This window comes from Lepidochelys kempii, chromosome 3, assembly GCF_965140285.1.
Source record: "Lepidochelys kempii isolate rLepKem1 chromosome 3, rLepKem1.hap1, whole genome shotgun sequence".
Classification (NCBI taxonomy): domain Eukaryota; kingdom Metazoa; phylum Chordata; order Testudines; family Cheloniidae; genus Lepidochelys; species Lepidochelys kempii.
In genome coordinates, this window is record NC_136382.1 from 57,174,795 (window position 1) to 57,190,887 (window position 16,093).

At 46.2% G+C, this 16,093-nt stretch overlaps 1 protein-coding gene across 3 annotated transcripts in view; it reads left to right on the forward strand.

Moving 5' to 3' along the window:
• The window catches only part of SMAP1 (small ArfGAP 1), a 221,404-nt gene that overhangs the window by 60,566 nt on the left and 144,745 nt on the right, over positions 1-16,093 (forward strand). For 2 of the 3 annotated variants that reach the window (XM_073336382.2, XM_073336380.2), the window contains exon 5: positions 14,422-14,499. The exons of the other annotated variant lie outside the window; for it this stretch is intronic. In XM_073336382.2, coding sequence (XP_073192483.1) covers positions 14,422-14,499 — 78 coding nt within the window. The remainder of the gene's footprint in view (positions 1-14,421; positions 14,500-16,093) is intronic. 3 annotated transcript variants of the gene reach the window in all.

Below are 16,093 nucleotides of genomic sequence, written 5' to 3' on the forward strand. Positions count from 1 at the left end.
GGCATTTAAATAGTTACAAAAGCCTTCTCTTGAGATTACGAGTAGTGGGGAGCACTTGCCAGAAACTTTCTAGGGCGGGGTGGGCAAACTTTTTGGCCCGAGGGCCACATCTTGGTGGAGAAATTGCTTGCAGGGCTGGGGTTGGGCTGCAGAGGTGGAGTGTGGTGTGCTGGAAGGGGCTCAGGGCAAGGGGTTGGAGCAGAGGAGGGGTGTGGGGTATATGAGGGGGATTAAGGTGCAGAAGGGGTGCGGGGTGCAGGAGGGGGCTCAGGGCAGGAAGTTGGGGTGCAGGGTACGGCGGGGGCTCACATGGGGAGTTAGGGTGCAGGAGGGATGTGGAGTGTGGCAGGGGGCTCAGAGCAGGTAGTTGGGGTGTGGCAGGGGGCTCAGGACAGGGAGTTGGGGTGTGGGGTGCAGGAGGGGTTCAGGCTCTGGCCCGGCGCCGCTTACCTAGAGCAGCTCTGGGGTGGCAGCGGTGCGCGCCAGGGCAGGCTGCCTGCCTGCCCCTGCCCCGTGCTGCGCCATGCCACTCGTGTCCTTGCGTGGCATGTGGGGGTGGGGTGCAGAGGGCTCCGAGTGTTTCCCTTGCCTGTGGGTACCTCCCTGAAGCTCCCATTGGCTGTGGTAACCCGTTCCTGGCCAATGGGAGCTTTGGGGGGAGTACCCACAGGCAAGAGCAGCGTGCGGAGCTCTCTGCCCTCCCAGCCCCAGGGGCTGCAGGGACGTGGTTTAGCCACTTCCCAGAGTGGTGCAGAGCCCGCGGCAGTTGCAATCCCATGGGCCAGATCCAATGCCCCAAGGGGCTGGATCCGGCCCGCGGGCCGTAGTTTGCCCACCCCAGTTCTAGGGTGACAGGCTGACACAGAGGCTGCTGAGAGAGTCTAAAGAAGTTGGAGGCCCCCAGATCCAGGGAATGGTAATCCTTAGGGAAAAGCTAGGTATGCTTGCAGTTTTATTTATTATTGTTTTAAGGCCTCTTACATGCTTTTGTTCTATCTCAATAAAACAGCAGTTGCTCTTGGAGGGAACATGCCTCCAGGCTCTGACCCTAAATCAAACCTACTGAGGTACTCTTGGTTAGAACCAGTTTGTGCAACCCAGGGCCTGATCTGAGAATGGGATAATCTTGTGATTCCACCTGGAGCTAGATGACAGCTAGAGGTCTGAATCCTGGGAATGGTGTACTCCACGAAATCAGAAAGGGTCCAGTAACTCTAACTATGACACTTTTTTTTAATGTAAAAGTTTAAGGATGCGTTAAGGAGACAAACATTTTAATGCAGTGATTCCTTGGTTTTAACTCCATGTGTTTTATTTCCTTTCACTGGCTGTAGGACTTCACTTTCATTAGCACTAAGCCTCTCCTTATTGCCTGGAGTCTTCCATTACTGAAACTTCTCAGTCATTTTACAGTTAGGCTGTATCTTGTGTGTTTGCTACCCATCTGGTTCGTGTCTGTCAGGAGCCCGGGTTCTAGGCGCTCAGGCCTAGTGGTCAGATTGGGAGTCATGCCTAGTGGTTGGAGTCTGGATGTGAGAGCCAGGGGTTGACATGGCCAGAACCAGGAAGCAGAGCTGAAGGTCAGAACTGGAGTCAAAGTCTGAATGCCAGAGCCAAGGTTTGGCAGACAGAGAGAGCTGGAGTCAGGAATCAGAGCTGAGGGTTGGAACTGGATTACCAGAAGTCAGGAAAGGAAGAAGCATGGCTGGTTCTGAGGCAGTAGCAAAGCTGGGACAGGTTGAGGACAAGGTTGGGTGCAGGCAGGATCTGGACAGGAGTTGTGGAGGAATGGAGAAGGAGCAGGGCTTGGCAAGATGCAAGCACAGGGAGGATGAATGTCCGTGGGTATGTTCGTTGAGTAGCCAAGGAGCTGCTGCTGAGCTTAAGAACTGGCCTGCTAACTTCTTCAACCAGTCGTGTAGGGCAATCCATCAGGCACCTAGCGGCTCATTAGGGTATCAGGAATACTGAGCAGGCGCAGCTGCAGGACCTTAAGTCCTGACAATGTCATCCCCAAATTTGATCATGACAGAAGTTGCACTGAAGAAACACCTGACCTTTTTTAAAAATAAAACAAACCACAGACACACAAACACAAAGAACCAAAACAACTTAACTGTACAAGGCCCCAAACACACACAAGTATATTTGGGGGGTGGGGAGGGGGAATTGTAACATTCAAAAGGGAGCTGTTTGAAGACCTACTAAACTTTTTCTAGGAGGGTAGGATCACCACATTTAATTTGTACATGCTTTACTCTTGTGATGGAAACAGCTCTCTAGATCAGACTTGGTATTTCTTTGTTCAGAGATCCATTAATGGATTTAATTAAAGTGTCAACATAAATAGTATTCAAAAAGTTTTCCAATAGGTGAGACCTCATTATTAAACAAATACTACAGTATGATCCTAGTTGTAGGTCTATTACCAATATACTATTTAGATAAGAGTGAAAACTGAGTGATTCTGGAAACATGGTACTGTGGTTCTGTGTATGTCTCCCACTACTTCTCAGATAAAATTTGCTCAGTTTCCAAGTAAAGCTGTATTTAACTCCCTGACCTGTAAAATCAATCTGGAATTTGAAAGTCAACTGTATTCTCCCAGACTGGTATGTTGTTACCAATAATGAGGTTTCTGCCTTTGTTGTGCAACCCCAGCTTTCAGTGATGGAAATGAGAGCAGAACTTGTTGCTGCAGCTGGAATTTAGATGTGGAGGTGTCAGAATAGAGTTCATCTTCCTGCAATAGCTGTATTGGCACTGGAATGCTGACAGCAGTTAAAAAATTTAAAAGAATTTCAGTAAACTAAGCAGATAAGTCTCTGAATCCTCACAGAACTTATTTGTTAAGAGGGTACCAGATTAGCATTTTAAATATAAACTCCAGTTCTTCTTTGAGTGCTTGCTCGTGTAGATTCCAGTTAGGTGTGTGCATGCAGCATGCACAGTTGCCGGAAAGTTTTTCCCCTAGCAGCACCTGTCTGGTCAGCTGTTGAGCCCCCTCGAGTGGCGCCTCCACGGCAGTGAATATATGACCCTGCTGACCTGGCACCTCCTCAGTTCCTTCTTACAGCCAGTGATGGTCGTTGGAACTATGGTGACTTGCTATTGCAAATGCTCCTTGTTTCTCCTAGTAGTTGTATCATTGTAGTTTTGTAGTCTGGTACTGTTAAGAGTTGTTAGTTTATAGTGTTAGTGTAGGAGTGGGGGGGTTCTCCGCATCCCAATTTTCCAGTTCCCTTTGGGGCTCAGGGCATGCTTCGATCCTAAGGTTTTAAACCCTGCAGCCAAACATACCGTGTGCAAAATCTGTAAAGGGTTTTGTCTTAGGGAGAACAAGGAGCGAGACTTTCTCCTGAAGCAGCTCCTGATGGAGGCAGCTCTTCGTCCCCAGCCAGCTTCGGCATGGCAGGATCCGGCACTGAGCTCCTCCATATGGAGTGCTTTGATCTCCATATGTGAAGCTGTGCTGAGGAAGGACTCTGGGCATAGAGACCCTTGGCACTGGTGCTCCCTGGCACTGAGGCCAGCGGAGGTGGCGCAGCACCACTCCCATTCACCAGTACCACAGAAGCGGCACTGCAAACAGGACGGGCCGATCTCCTGTGCCAAGGACAGCCTCCTCGGAAAGCACCACCAGTGTGCGTTCTGGGGAGGAGCACCCGGCGCCGACAGCCCGGGAGACAGCACTGTTGACTTTGGCCCTGCAAGGGGGGGCTGTCAAGTCTGGTGCTCATGGACTCCCTGGGCCACGTGGTGGAGGACATCCAGTTGCTATCCACCCCAAACATCTTCGAGGCCGCAAGGGACTTAATCGCCCCATGATGGTGCCATGTCCCTGGCTGGTTGGGAGAAGGCTCTGGTACTGCAACGTGCTACACTGTCTCAAAGCAAGCCCACGATGTTGATGCAATCAACTGCAACGCCACGGTACCAGTCCCCAGCAGGGACCAAGTGGCACAGCTCTGATTCTCAGCACTGCTCTCCATCGCGGCACCAGTCCCTAGTGAGGCACAGGTCCCACTCCCAGCATCATGTGTTGCAACACTACTCGACCTCTTGTGGGTGCTCCCGGTCGCAGCACTGCTTCCCAGCACCAATCACAGGTGCAGCTCCGATGGGCACTGCCTTTACATTCCAGGTCTTTGTCTTCGGAGACAGAGTCCTGGTACTCCAGGCGTAGCCAACCCAGATCAGACCATAGGTGTCTGGATGTGGCTGCAGGGCCCTGGCAAGTGCCTGTGCAATGGCCGTTCTGGACCCTGTGGGCATACCCACCTCTCCAAGGACTTCTACTTGGAGGTGTGAGAGCCACAGGTACCTGCGGCATTAATGAGTTACCCCGCTGCTCGGGGTTCTGAAGTGACTCCAGTGCACTCCACCCTGCCACCATCTGAGCCTGCTCCCACCACCAGCGTGGACCCTGGGGTGGTCAGTGGGGAACGAAAGGCTGTGCAGGATGTCCCCGGGGACCCAGAGGGCCACGAAGATCCTGTAACTCCTCTGGCATCATTGTTATCCTCCTCGGATGAAGTGGTTGCAGGGACCTCTGCTTCGGGACCATCCCCCATAGATAGCCGCACCCACCAGGACCTGCTGCGAAGAGTAGTGCGCAACATGGGCCTGCTGGCTGAGGAGGTTGTAGAGCCAGAGGAACCAATGGTGGACATCCTGGCCCTGGAAGGTCCATCGAGGGTGGTTCTGCCCCTCATCAAAACTATATAGGCCAACACAAAGACCCTGTGGCAGACCCTTGCCTCCATTCCTCCAACTGAAAAGGGAGTTGAGAGGAAGCATTTCGTTCCCTCTAAGGGGTACAAATATTTTTACACATACCCCCAGCCCTGCTCGTTGGTGGCAGCCATGGTAAACAAGCACAATAGACAGGGGCAGCAGGGTCCTACCTCCAAATCCAAGGAATGTAACAGCTGGACCTTTTCTGCCGCAAGGTCTACTTGACCTGGGGTCTTCAACTCAGGATTGCCAACCGAATGGCAATCCTGAGCAGATACAACTTCAATTCCTGGAACTCAAGGCTAAAGTTCTAGGAGCTAGTACCTGCAGAGTCTGAGGAGGAGTTCAGGGCAGTTGTTGAAGAGGGCAAGGCAGTGGTACGGACCTGTTTACAGGCCTCACTGGATGCTGAAGACTTGGCGGCATGCACTTGTCCTCCAAGATTACCATGAGGCAAAGCTCATGGCTCCAGGCCTCGGGGCTCCCACCCGAGGTGCAACATATTCTGCAGGACCTGCCATTTGATGGAGCCGACCTGTGTGCATAGCCTTAAAGATTCCAGGGCTATACTGAAATTCCTGGGGGTGCATGCCACAGCCTATACAGAGCCCCTGTCCTTCACGTCCTAGGTACGATTTCTCTAGCAGGCGTGGCAGGAACGGCAGGCATAAGCCTTCCCAGCCCCCATCCAACCAGGGCCAGTAGAGTGCTACTTCAGGTCTAAGCAGGCCTTTCGAAGGTGCGCCTGGGGATGACGTACCAGCTGATGGACCAGATCTTCATCCCTGTTTCCTGAACCATCTATCCCACTTCTACTGTGTTTGGTCACAAATAACATCAGACCGCTGGGTCCTTCGCAGGGTAGAGTGGGATATTCTCTCCAGTTCTGTGCGCCCCCATCCCTCTTCAGGGACCCTTCTCACGAGCATCTCCTCATGTAGGAGATCCAAATGCTCCTTGCCACAGGGGCAGTGGAGGAGGTTCCTAAAGAGCAAAGGATTCTACTCCTGTTGTTTCATAATCCCCAGGGCAAAGGGGGTGTGTGTGTGTGTGTGTGTGTGTCAGTCAGACCCATCCTCAATCTGCAAGGCCTCAATAGCTTCATGAAAAAGCTGAAGTTTCACATGGTCTCCCTGAACAGTTATCCCTTCTCTAGATCCAGGAGACTGGTATGTCGCCCTCGACATCAAGGATGCGTACTTCCACATATCGATACAACCCGTCCACAGATGCTTCCTCAGGTTTGTGGTCTGTCACAAACATTACCAATTTATGGCCTTCCCATTCGGCCTGTTCGTGGCCCCCCGAGTGTTCACCAAGTGCATATTGGTTGTAGCTGCCTTCCTCTGTAGGAGGCAGGTACAGGTGCATTCTTACCTCGACAACTGGCTGCTCCAGGGACCAAGTGGATGCACAGGTCAATTTCGTGAGATCCACCTTTGACAGGCTGGGTCTTCTCCTCAATGAGAGCAAGTCAACCCTGGTACCAACTCAAAGATAGTTTATTGGGCCAGTGCTGGACTCGAACTGGGCTGGGGCTTTTCTGCCGGAGGCTCACTTCCAAGCAATAATGGACATCATACAAGGACTCAGATGGTGCCCTATCACCACAGCAAGGGTCTGTATTAGGCTACTCGGTCACATGGCGTCTTGAACCTGTGTGATACAGCATGCCAGGATGTGACTCAGGCTTGGCTCGCATCAGCCTAGCCAAGTCAGTCACTCTGGACTCGGTGCTCACGCCTCCTGGTACAGGTCCTCAAGTCCCTCTGCTGGTGGCTCAACCCACAAATGGTGTGCAAGGAAGTCACCTTCCACAAGCCTCCAGTCCTCTCTGTCCCTGGTAACGGATGCTTCGGCGCTGGGTTGGGGGCATGCACCTGGGAAACCTTCAGACACAGGGCTTATGGTCCCAAGGCAAACTTCCGCTCCACATCAACATCAAGAAGCTGAGAGCGATCTGAGAAGCATGCCAAACTTTCCAAGCTCATCTGCAGGAACAGTGTGTGGGAGTCATGATGGACAACACAACTGCAATATTTTACATAAACAAGCAGGGTGGAGCCCATTCCTCACCCCTGTGTCGGGGAAGCCCTCCAGCTATGGGAGTTCTACATTGCCCACTCCATTCACCTAGAAGCGTCTTACCTCAAAGGTTCCCAGAAAGAGGTGGCAGACTACCTGAGTAGATCCTTCCACAACCACAAGTGGTCCATCTGCCCAGACGTGATACACAGTATTTTCTAGAGCTCCCCAAATAGACCTCTCTGCCACGCGAAGCAACAAGAAGTGCTGGTGATTCTGCTCTTTGTGGAATCACAGCCGGGGCCTCCCCTGGATGGATCATCTGCTATGCGCATTTCCCCCATTCTCATTCATGCTCAAAGTCCTCAGAGACAAGGTGATGGTCATACTGGTGGCATTGGCTTGACCTCGTCACCAATAGTACACCACACTGCTGGAGCTGTTGGTGGAGGCCCCAATCGCATTGCCCCTAGTCCTGGACCTGATTACCGAGGATCATGGTGGCCTTCACCAGCCTGACCTCCAGTCCCTTCACCTCATGGCTTGGAAGCTTCATGGCTAAACCCCATGGAACTCATGTGCTCCGAGCAGGTTAGGGAGATCTCATTTGGTAGCAGGAAGCCCTCCACCAGGGCCACCTATCTGCCCAAGTGGAAAAGATTCACAATCTGGTGCGCTCAGAGCAACCCCCCCCTTCCCCCCGATGCAGGTGCCCATACTGCTTATCCAGGAATACCTGCTTCATTTGATCACCAGGGTCTGGCAGCATCATCGATCAAGGTGCACTTGGCAGCTATCTCTGCATTCCATCTGGAAGTGGCCGCACACTCCGTCTTTGCCAGCCCTTTCCTCAAGGGCCTGGGATGACTGTACCTGTAGATTAGACAGCTGATCCCAGTGTGGGACATCAACCTGGTCCTTTCCAAACTGATGGGACCCCCATTTGAACCTCTGGTGACTTGTTCTATATCTGTTATGGAAAACGTAGCATATTGCTGTATCCCCTTGAAAAAGATTCCATGTGCTTCTTATAAGGTGGTCTTCCTAGTCGCCATTACTTTGGCGAGGAGGGTTTCAGCGTTGAAGGCCCTTGCCTCCGATCCTCCTTATGTGGTTTTCTTCAAGGACAAGGTATAGCTTAGGCCTCACCCAGCCTTTCTTCCAGAGGTTGTTCCCAATTCCACTCCAACCAGGACATTTTTTCTCCTTGTCCTTTACCCTTAAGCCTCATGCGAGTAGCCAGGAACAGAGGCTTCACACACCATACATTCAATGGTTGCTAGCCTTTTTACATCGAGAGCACAAAGGTGTTTTGTAAGTCGAACCTGCTGTTCGTGGCAGTGGCAAATCGGATAAAAGGGCTCTTGGTCTCATCTCAGAGGATTTCATCGTGGATCACGTCCTGCATCCAGATGTGCTATGAGCTAGCTAAAGTCCCTGCTCTGGCACTAATGGTGCATTCCAGAAGGCCCAAGGTCCCGATAAAAGAAATCTGCAGGGCAGCGATATGGTCCTCGGTTCATGCCTTCATTTCTCATTACGCCATTACCCAGCATGCCAGAGATGATGCAGCTTTCGGTAGAGCTGTGCTTCTGTCAGTGATTCCATAACTCTGATCCCACCTCCAGAATAGGGCTTGGGAGTCACCTAACTGGAATCAACATGAGCAAGCACTTGAAGAAAAAAACATTTACTCACCTTCTCATAACTGTTCTTCGAGATGTAGCAAGAAGGAACTGAGGAGGCGCTGGGTTGGCAGGGTCATATATTCACCAGCATGGAGGCACCACTCTAGGGACCTCCACAGCCGACCCGACGGGTGCTGCTGGTGGAAGAACTTTCCAACGATTGTGCCCACAGTGCACACACATCTAACTGTAATGGACATGAGAAACATATCTCGAAGAACAACAGGAGAAGGTGAGTAACTGTTTTTTAAAGATTGCAAGCATTTTGGGTCTACTGTTCTGGGTGTGTGGCACATAGTGCAGTAGAGACCTAATTGGGATTCTAGCCATTACTGCCAAGCAAATAATATATTTTTAGTAGTGCAAAGGTGCATTTAATTTTCTTACTACTGAATATCTGAAAAGCCTGAACTAATTAATCATTCAGCTAAAGAAGTCTAATTGCAGAATATAATTAACTAGAAACCAGTTAAAATTTAACGGGATTTACTTGTGTTCTAAGTTCAGAAAATCTCTTCTCTGTAGATTAACTGTGCATATATAAAATGGCCACTAGAGGGCACTCTTGTTTGGTTCAACTCCTAACTCCACCTTAGGTGGTTAAAGCATTTTTCGTAGACTTTTTTCTGTGGTCTTATGCAGTCCATTTATGGTTTGATGATAAATGTTTAAAAGATATGTTTATGGATTACTTGGTGTATGAATTACCTGGTTAACACTCGATATCAGAAGAGTTAAATAAAAGGTTGTGATATTTCTGATGTTGCTGGGTTCTTTCTTAGCATTGTTTTTTCAAAATAACAAATAAAAAAAATATAGTATGTGCTTTGAAAACAATGGAAGAAACTAGTTGTAAGCCGCTAATAAAAGCTTTTGTCATAGTTCCTTTATATGCCCATGTTTATAGCTGTTTGTTTAGAAACAGCCATTTGTATGGCTATACTTTGCTCTCATTTAGTCCACCTGGGATCATCACTAGGTCAGTATAATGTCAATTTAAAACTCAAGTAGAATCCTACAAGGTATTGTAGAAACTTTCTTTATTTATTTTTTAATTAAAATAAAAGATTAGAATCTTTCATTTCTGTAATGAAATTTTAAAATTCCAGCATATTTTATTTGAATGAAAATTATTAAGTTCAAGGTTTATTGCAGAGATCTTGGCAAAACTGTAAAAGGAGTGTAGGTACCATAAATTTTATTATACACTTTTCACGTGAGAGGTATACCTATTTAATCTGTAATTGCACGGTAGAACAACTGTGCAGTACTGTAGTTTCAATTCAAAGCAATCAGTTTGTCCTGGTTATTAGATTATATTTCCAGCTAGAGAGAAAAATGAAAACCGTCACAAAGAAAGAAACTGAAATATAGTGTGCTCTACTACATTCACTCTTATTCCTATACATTTGGATCTTTTAGTACACCAAGAAACCTTTGTTATAAGGGTAGATGAGCGTAAAATCTTAATTTCATGGAATTTTCTTTAGATGCAAAAATGTTTTGGGTAATTTTTTTTAAAGTTCCTTACTATAATGTCCTGTGCAGAATATCTGATACTCCAGTAAGATCCAAAAAGAACAACAAATCTTGCAAATGGAGATTGAAAAGGAAGAGCTAATGAGGGTGGGAAGAGGAGGCTTGAATTGCTGAAAGTGAACTGATCCTAGTTAGACCATTCACAAATCCTTGAAAACATTTACAGTGGAAATCTGACAGATGATGTTGTCTGAAATATGACTGGGGAGGTCTATAAATAGCTCCCAAACTGAAGGCCCTTCCTTGATGTAATCCTGATAAAATTTGAAGACAGTAAGAAAGAGGATCCAACTGATCTCAATTGCCTTTTTTTTGAGAAATGTTGGAAGAATAAGTACTTAATTAGCTTTGTAATTTTTAAAAATTTAAGGAAGCATCAGTTATTCTTGATACTGATGGCCAATGTGTGCTTCATGGATTCCGTAACAATATCATTAGTAATCCACAAGTTTCTCAGAATAGTCATATCTACCCACCTGCTGGTATCACTGTCTCCTCTGGGATAAACATAAATCACTCAACCCTTGCCAAACAAGGCTGCATCTGGCTGTTTCTAAAGCTCCTATCACCATAATATCTAGGTATTAGTTTGCCAGTCCTCAAAGAGCTGAACATACTAGTGGTATCTCAGCCTATGACTTAAGAGTATCCCCTGAAGATTTCAAATATACATTGAATAATAATGGTAGTGAATGAAAACCCAACAGTACCTTACAAGGAAGGTGTGGTGACAGCCCACTGCCTCACTCCACCTTTTGAGAGATTTCCTTCAGTGAATAAGCTTGAAACCACTGAAAAATAGTTGCGCACACACAGGGATTGCAGACTAGTCACCAGCACCTCAAGATCAACAGGTGGATTAAAAACAGGATTAATAAATGTGCAGGTTTGGACTCTGGAAAGCCTGGAGCTCTCTGGATGCAAGAGGGTTGCCAAATCCAGAGTGCTGTGGTGTTGTGGGGACAGGAGAGTAGGAAGTAGTAGGGGAGGGAAAGGACCAGGAATGCCATGGAGACTTCCCATTGAGAGTTTCTGTGGCTAGGTTGGATCTGGGACCATTTAGTGTTCTGCCATGCTAATTCCCTGTAGTAAGAGCTCCTTATGTTAGGTTGATCAGCTAGACCAGTGGTCTCCAACCTTTTTATGCCCAAGATTACTTTTTAAATCTAAGGGCAACCCAGGATCCTCCCCCCACCCATCCCCCAAAGCTCCGCCCCGCTCACTCCATCTCCCCTCCCCCCATCACTTGCTCTCCCCCACCCTCACTCACTTTCACCGGGTTGGGGCCAAGGGGTTCACAGTGTGGGAGGGGGATCTGGGCTGACCCTGAGGCAGGGGGTTGGGGTGCAGGAGGCAGTGAGGGGTTCAAGCTCTAGGAGGGAGTTTGGGTGCAGGAGCGGGCTCCAGGCTGGGGCAGAGTGTTGGAGTGCAGCAAGGCTAAGGCAGGCTTCCTGCCTACCCCGGCCTCACACCACTCCCAGGAAGGGCCAATGTGCCCCTGTGGTGGGGTGTCACATGGCTCTGGAAGCACTGCCCCCACAGCTCTCCCTGCCAATGGGAACTGCGGGGCTGGTGCTTGCAGGCAGGAGCAGTGCATGGGGGGGAGACCCCTGCGCTGGTTGCTTCCAGGAGCGGTGTGAGGCTGGGGTAGGCAGGGAGTCAACTGGTTGGTGACCACTGAGCTAGACTGACAGGCCTAGAGAGAAACCAGACTGAAAGATAAATCATCTTAAACTGTCATTTGCAAAGCACATCTTAAACTTCCTTTGTTAGGAAGAGTGTTGGTCCCCAAGATGTTAACACTGAAAGATGGACAGGACTATAGGCATTTCAAGGACTGGTGGGGCTTTGCATTATGAAGTCAGCTTCACTAAGAGTGGACCTAGGATATATACATTGGCCTTTTGTGCATCTTACAGGGTCACAGGTACATACTGTATGTGGCTGGCTTGACCTAGGAGTTAAAATATATTGGGCATTCCTCTCCTGCTTGGATACAGCAAATGTAGTGTCAGACAGCCAAATCTTGCCAAAGAATGAAGAAACAAGGTCACAATGGACAACTGTTGAATCAGCTGTAGGCAAACTAGAATCAAAATGTTTGATTCCAAGTGCATTGTAATATACTTCAGTTTAAAATTGTTATGCCAATTATGTAGGCACAGTACTTGTATGTTTGGCCTTTTGTGGACTTTCTGATACCTTTGTTTTGACAGATGGTATGCAAATGAGGAAACAAACTTGTGAAGCAAGTGGGCTAATGCTGCAATGTATGTTTATTTTATAGATTATGATGGCCTCAAAAAGTCATTGATCTCTATTGCATTATTTGAATGTGTGATATTGCCTGGCCAATAGTCATCATTTGTTTAATAGACTTTCAGATGTAGAAAACTCCTATTTTGCGATTAAAAAAGGGGAAAAAAAAAACAACCCTAACCCACGTTCTGCATCTGCATCTGACAGATGTGTGAGGGAACTAAAAACAATTTATGTCTAGGAACCAGAAAGCATAGCTGAAATGAAATTTTAAATTATTTTAGTAAATTATGGGGGGACTTACACATCAGACTAAACACTTGACTATCTGGGTTTTAAATAGTCTGTAGTTTGGTAAAAGATTTGGTAACTAAACAATGCTCAAATAAGGCTGAGTGAATAATCCCCCTCTCTTCATTTTATAAATTAATGTGGTAAAGTCCAAAATGCTGGATATATCACTGTTTCCATAGCAACAGAAAGTTGTAAGCATAAGATTAAATTTACTGCATGATCATGGGGAGTCTCTCAGGTACCTCTTACGATAACATTAGTAGATTCTATAACAAACTAAAATCAGAAAAATACTGACTAAGTCACTTTTTTGTATAAATGTATCACTTCTAGAAGTTTAACCCAGTGTGAAATTTCTTCTTGAAACTACTGAACACAGTGTTAAACAAAACCCCTTTTCTGGAACATCATGCACCAACCTTCAGAGCAAAAGCACGTTTCCAGGGCCTTTATATATACAGATAGTGAATATTCAAAGCATGCATAAATTAACTACAACAATACTCATGGGATCTTCTATAACAAACATGCAAAACTAAAGATGTAACAAGGGGTTTCTCTGTAGTTTTCAGCTAGATTGTAAGAAGCTGTGTCAAAGATTACTTAATGCAAAAAAAAAAAGTGCCATCTAAATATTAGAGACACAGGGTGGGTGAGGTAATAACTTTTATTGGACCGATTTCTGTTGGTGAAAGACAAGCTTCTGACCTTACACAGAGCTCTTCTTTCCCATGCCTGAAGAAGAGCTCTGTGTAAGCTCGAAAGCTTGTCTCTCTCACCAACAGAAGTTGGTTCAGAAAAAGATATTACCTCACCGATCTTTTCCCTCTATTAACTTGGGATCAACAACACTGCATATCTAAATAATCAGGGTTTATTTTGACAGTACGTACAGACCTGTACTCATAGCTCAATTTATTTTTAAATTTTCCATGTGGATACTAATGATGATATTGGGAAATACAGAGTTGTCAGTTTTATAGCTCTGAAGATTTACTGCACATTTAGTAAACCTATTTCAGTTGCATTTTTCTGTAAAGGGAATAGAAGGATAATGCTTCTATTAAAGTGATCAAGTACACACAAAGAAATGGATTAGGAAGATGTATGAAAATGCTTTTAGACGAATCCCATTTTCATGTGTAAGTCGCCTCTCTGGTGTATATAACGGTCTCATAATATCTTTGGTAATTCTGGAAGTACAGTGCTGGTAATAGTGGTCGTGCACACTGTTAGAAAGGAAAATAAATATATATATAATTGCTTTGTAATAGGTCTGGCAACCGACTGCTAGGATGCTGCTTTGTAGAAACTCACAGCTTTTTATGTTTAGCATGTTCTTAAATAGAGAACAGTTCATTAGAACTTTTAATTAAATGTATAACTTTCAGAGTTATTTTGCTGTATTCTTTAAATAAATATTCTGTTACAGTGAACAAGAACAAAAGCACTCCCCTCTTGCTCCCCCATGGGACAGCATGCCTTCATGCTTCAAGACATTAATATTTCAACAGTCACATTGGATAAAATTGAACATTGGATGAAACCTAATTATTTTTCTCATTCCTGTGATGTGATCTTATCCAGGTTCATTTTCTTATATTTATATTCTAGTGAATTTCATTATAAATCATTCAGTTCCCTGACAAACCTCTCTTCCTTTAGAAATAGCATTAGTAAAATTCAAAAGACCAAAATGCAAATGCTTTGTCTTGCCTGCCTTGTTTTTCTATATTGTATGATTTTTTTTTCTCCCCAAAGTGCTTCTGTATCTTGGGGAAAAATATGAAATCATATGTTCCTTTGCTCTTTCTATAGTCTGTTAATTCTGATAATCTGCCATGGTTCCTTTCTCATCCCTTTCATCTGCTTTGTACAGATGTCCTCCTCTGATGCTGTTCTGCCTTTGGCACCTTCTCCTTCTCTGCAAGCTGCTGCCGAGAAGAGCAAATTGGAGGTATCTCTTTTCTAGTGTAATTTTTTGTCAGCCTACATATTATAATACAGTGCACAGATTTGTACATTTGATTTTATCCATAATGTAGAGTAGCTTTCTCGGGATTTAGCAGAGTGTTTAATTGTCTTTGTTAAAAGGAACTCAGACATTTTAAAACAAGCCGCAGGCTTTTCTACACCCTGTTTCCCTGATCACATACGTAAAAAGAGCTAGTGCCTCTAGCTGTATGATTTTTCCTCTCTATATAATTATTTTGATTATTATTAGCATGTTCAAACTCTTACTGTTGTCCTACAAAGCCATGTAAAGATACCTTCACACCACTAGCAAAGAGGCATGAGTTTATCCCTTTTTCTTAAAGCATTACTTTGATTAGGCAACAAGCCTCTGCCCTCCAGTAAAACAAGATTTCTAAGATTGCTTTAGAAATCTCCCCTGAAAGGGCACTGCTATTCCAGCCAAGCCATCTAGCAGGTCTGCCTTTTTTAAAACTAATTTCAAGGGAAATAAAAGCCCATAAATACAGACCCATTTGGTGGAATTTTCACTAATTTAAATTTTGTCATTCTTTTGAATTTTCTTCCAGTTGTGGACAGTGTATAGATATTGAAAAAAATCATAACCTCCTAAAACATTGTTCAACATTTAGAACACTGACACTGTACACAAATATAGGTGGTATATAAGGCATCCGCACTAATGCATGGGACTGTTGTGGTAGAACCTGTATTCCTCTTTGAGTAGTGTCCTTATGGGTACTTCCCCCCACCCCCCTTCCGAACTGGGTTTCAGGAAGTGTTTCTGTTGCAAAGCATCTATCCCAGTGACTAACGGACATTCTTACTGCGTTTGCTGTCTGGGAGAGAACCACATCCCACACAAGTGTGGTTTATGCCAGCAATTGAAACCCAGATCCAGAAAGGAGAGAGAACTGGGACTCAAGCTTCTCCTAATGGAAGCACTCCTCCAACCGCCCACAGAGTCACTCCAAGACTCTGGGTGGTGGGAATTCTCACTGCAACCCTCTATATCTAAGGGAGGTGAGCTGAAGAAGTCATCCATGAGCCAGTCTCACAAGGTTTCTAAGAAAAGGGCTGTGAATTCCCACAGCAAGCCGTGACCGAGCTGAAAACGTTCTCCAGTTCACTTGGAATCATGGGTACCGATGGCACCAAAGCTGTCTAAATCAGGTACCCAGAGCTCACGTTACCGCCCTGATAGAATATTATGGGCTGCCTAAGGACCCAGTGGGCACAAGCAAAGACTCATCGGTATTGAGTGCGAGAAAAATAGAGAATCCACACTGGGGAAGGCTCCTTTGGTGCAGGCATTGACAGTTTTTCCATCTTGGCATGCCAGGCACTGGTGGACTGCACAGTAAGTAGACATTGCCAACTCCTTTGTTGCAGATGTCTCAGCTCTGCCAACTGCTACCAGAACAGATGACTGTGGCATTGCCGGACTTCTGGTACGTGACAGATCTTTCGGTGTCTGCATTCGACTCACCTCTACCTGGTAATGAATCCACTCAGAGACCCAGACTTGTCAGTGACCTCATGCCATGCCCCCCCATTTTTGAGTGATGAGTCACAAT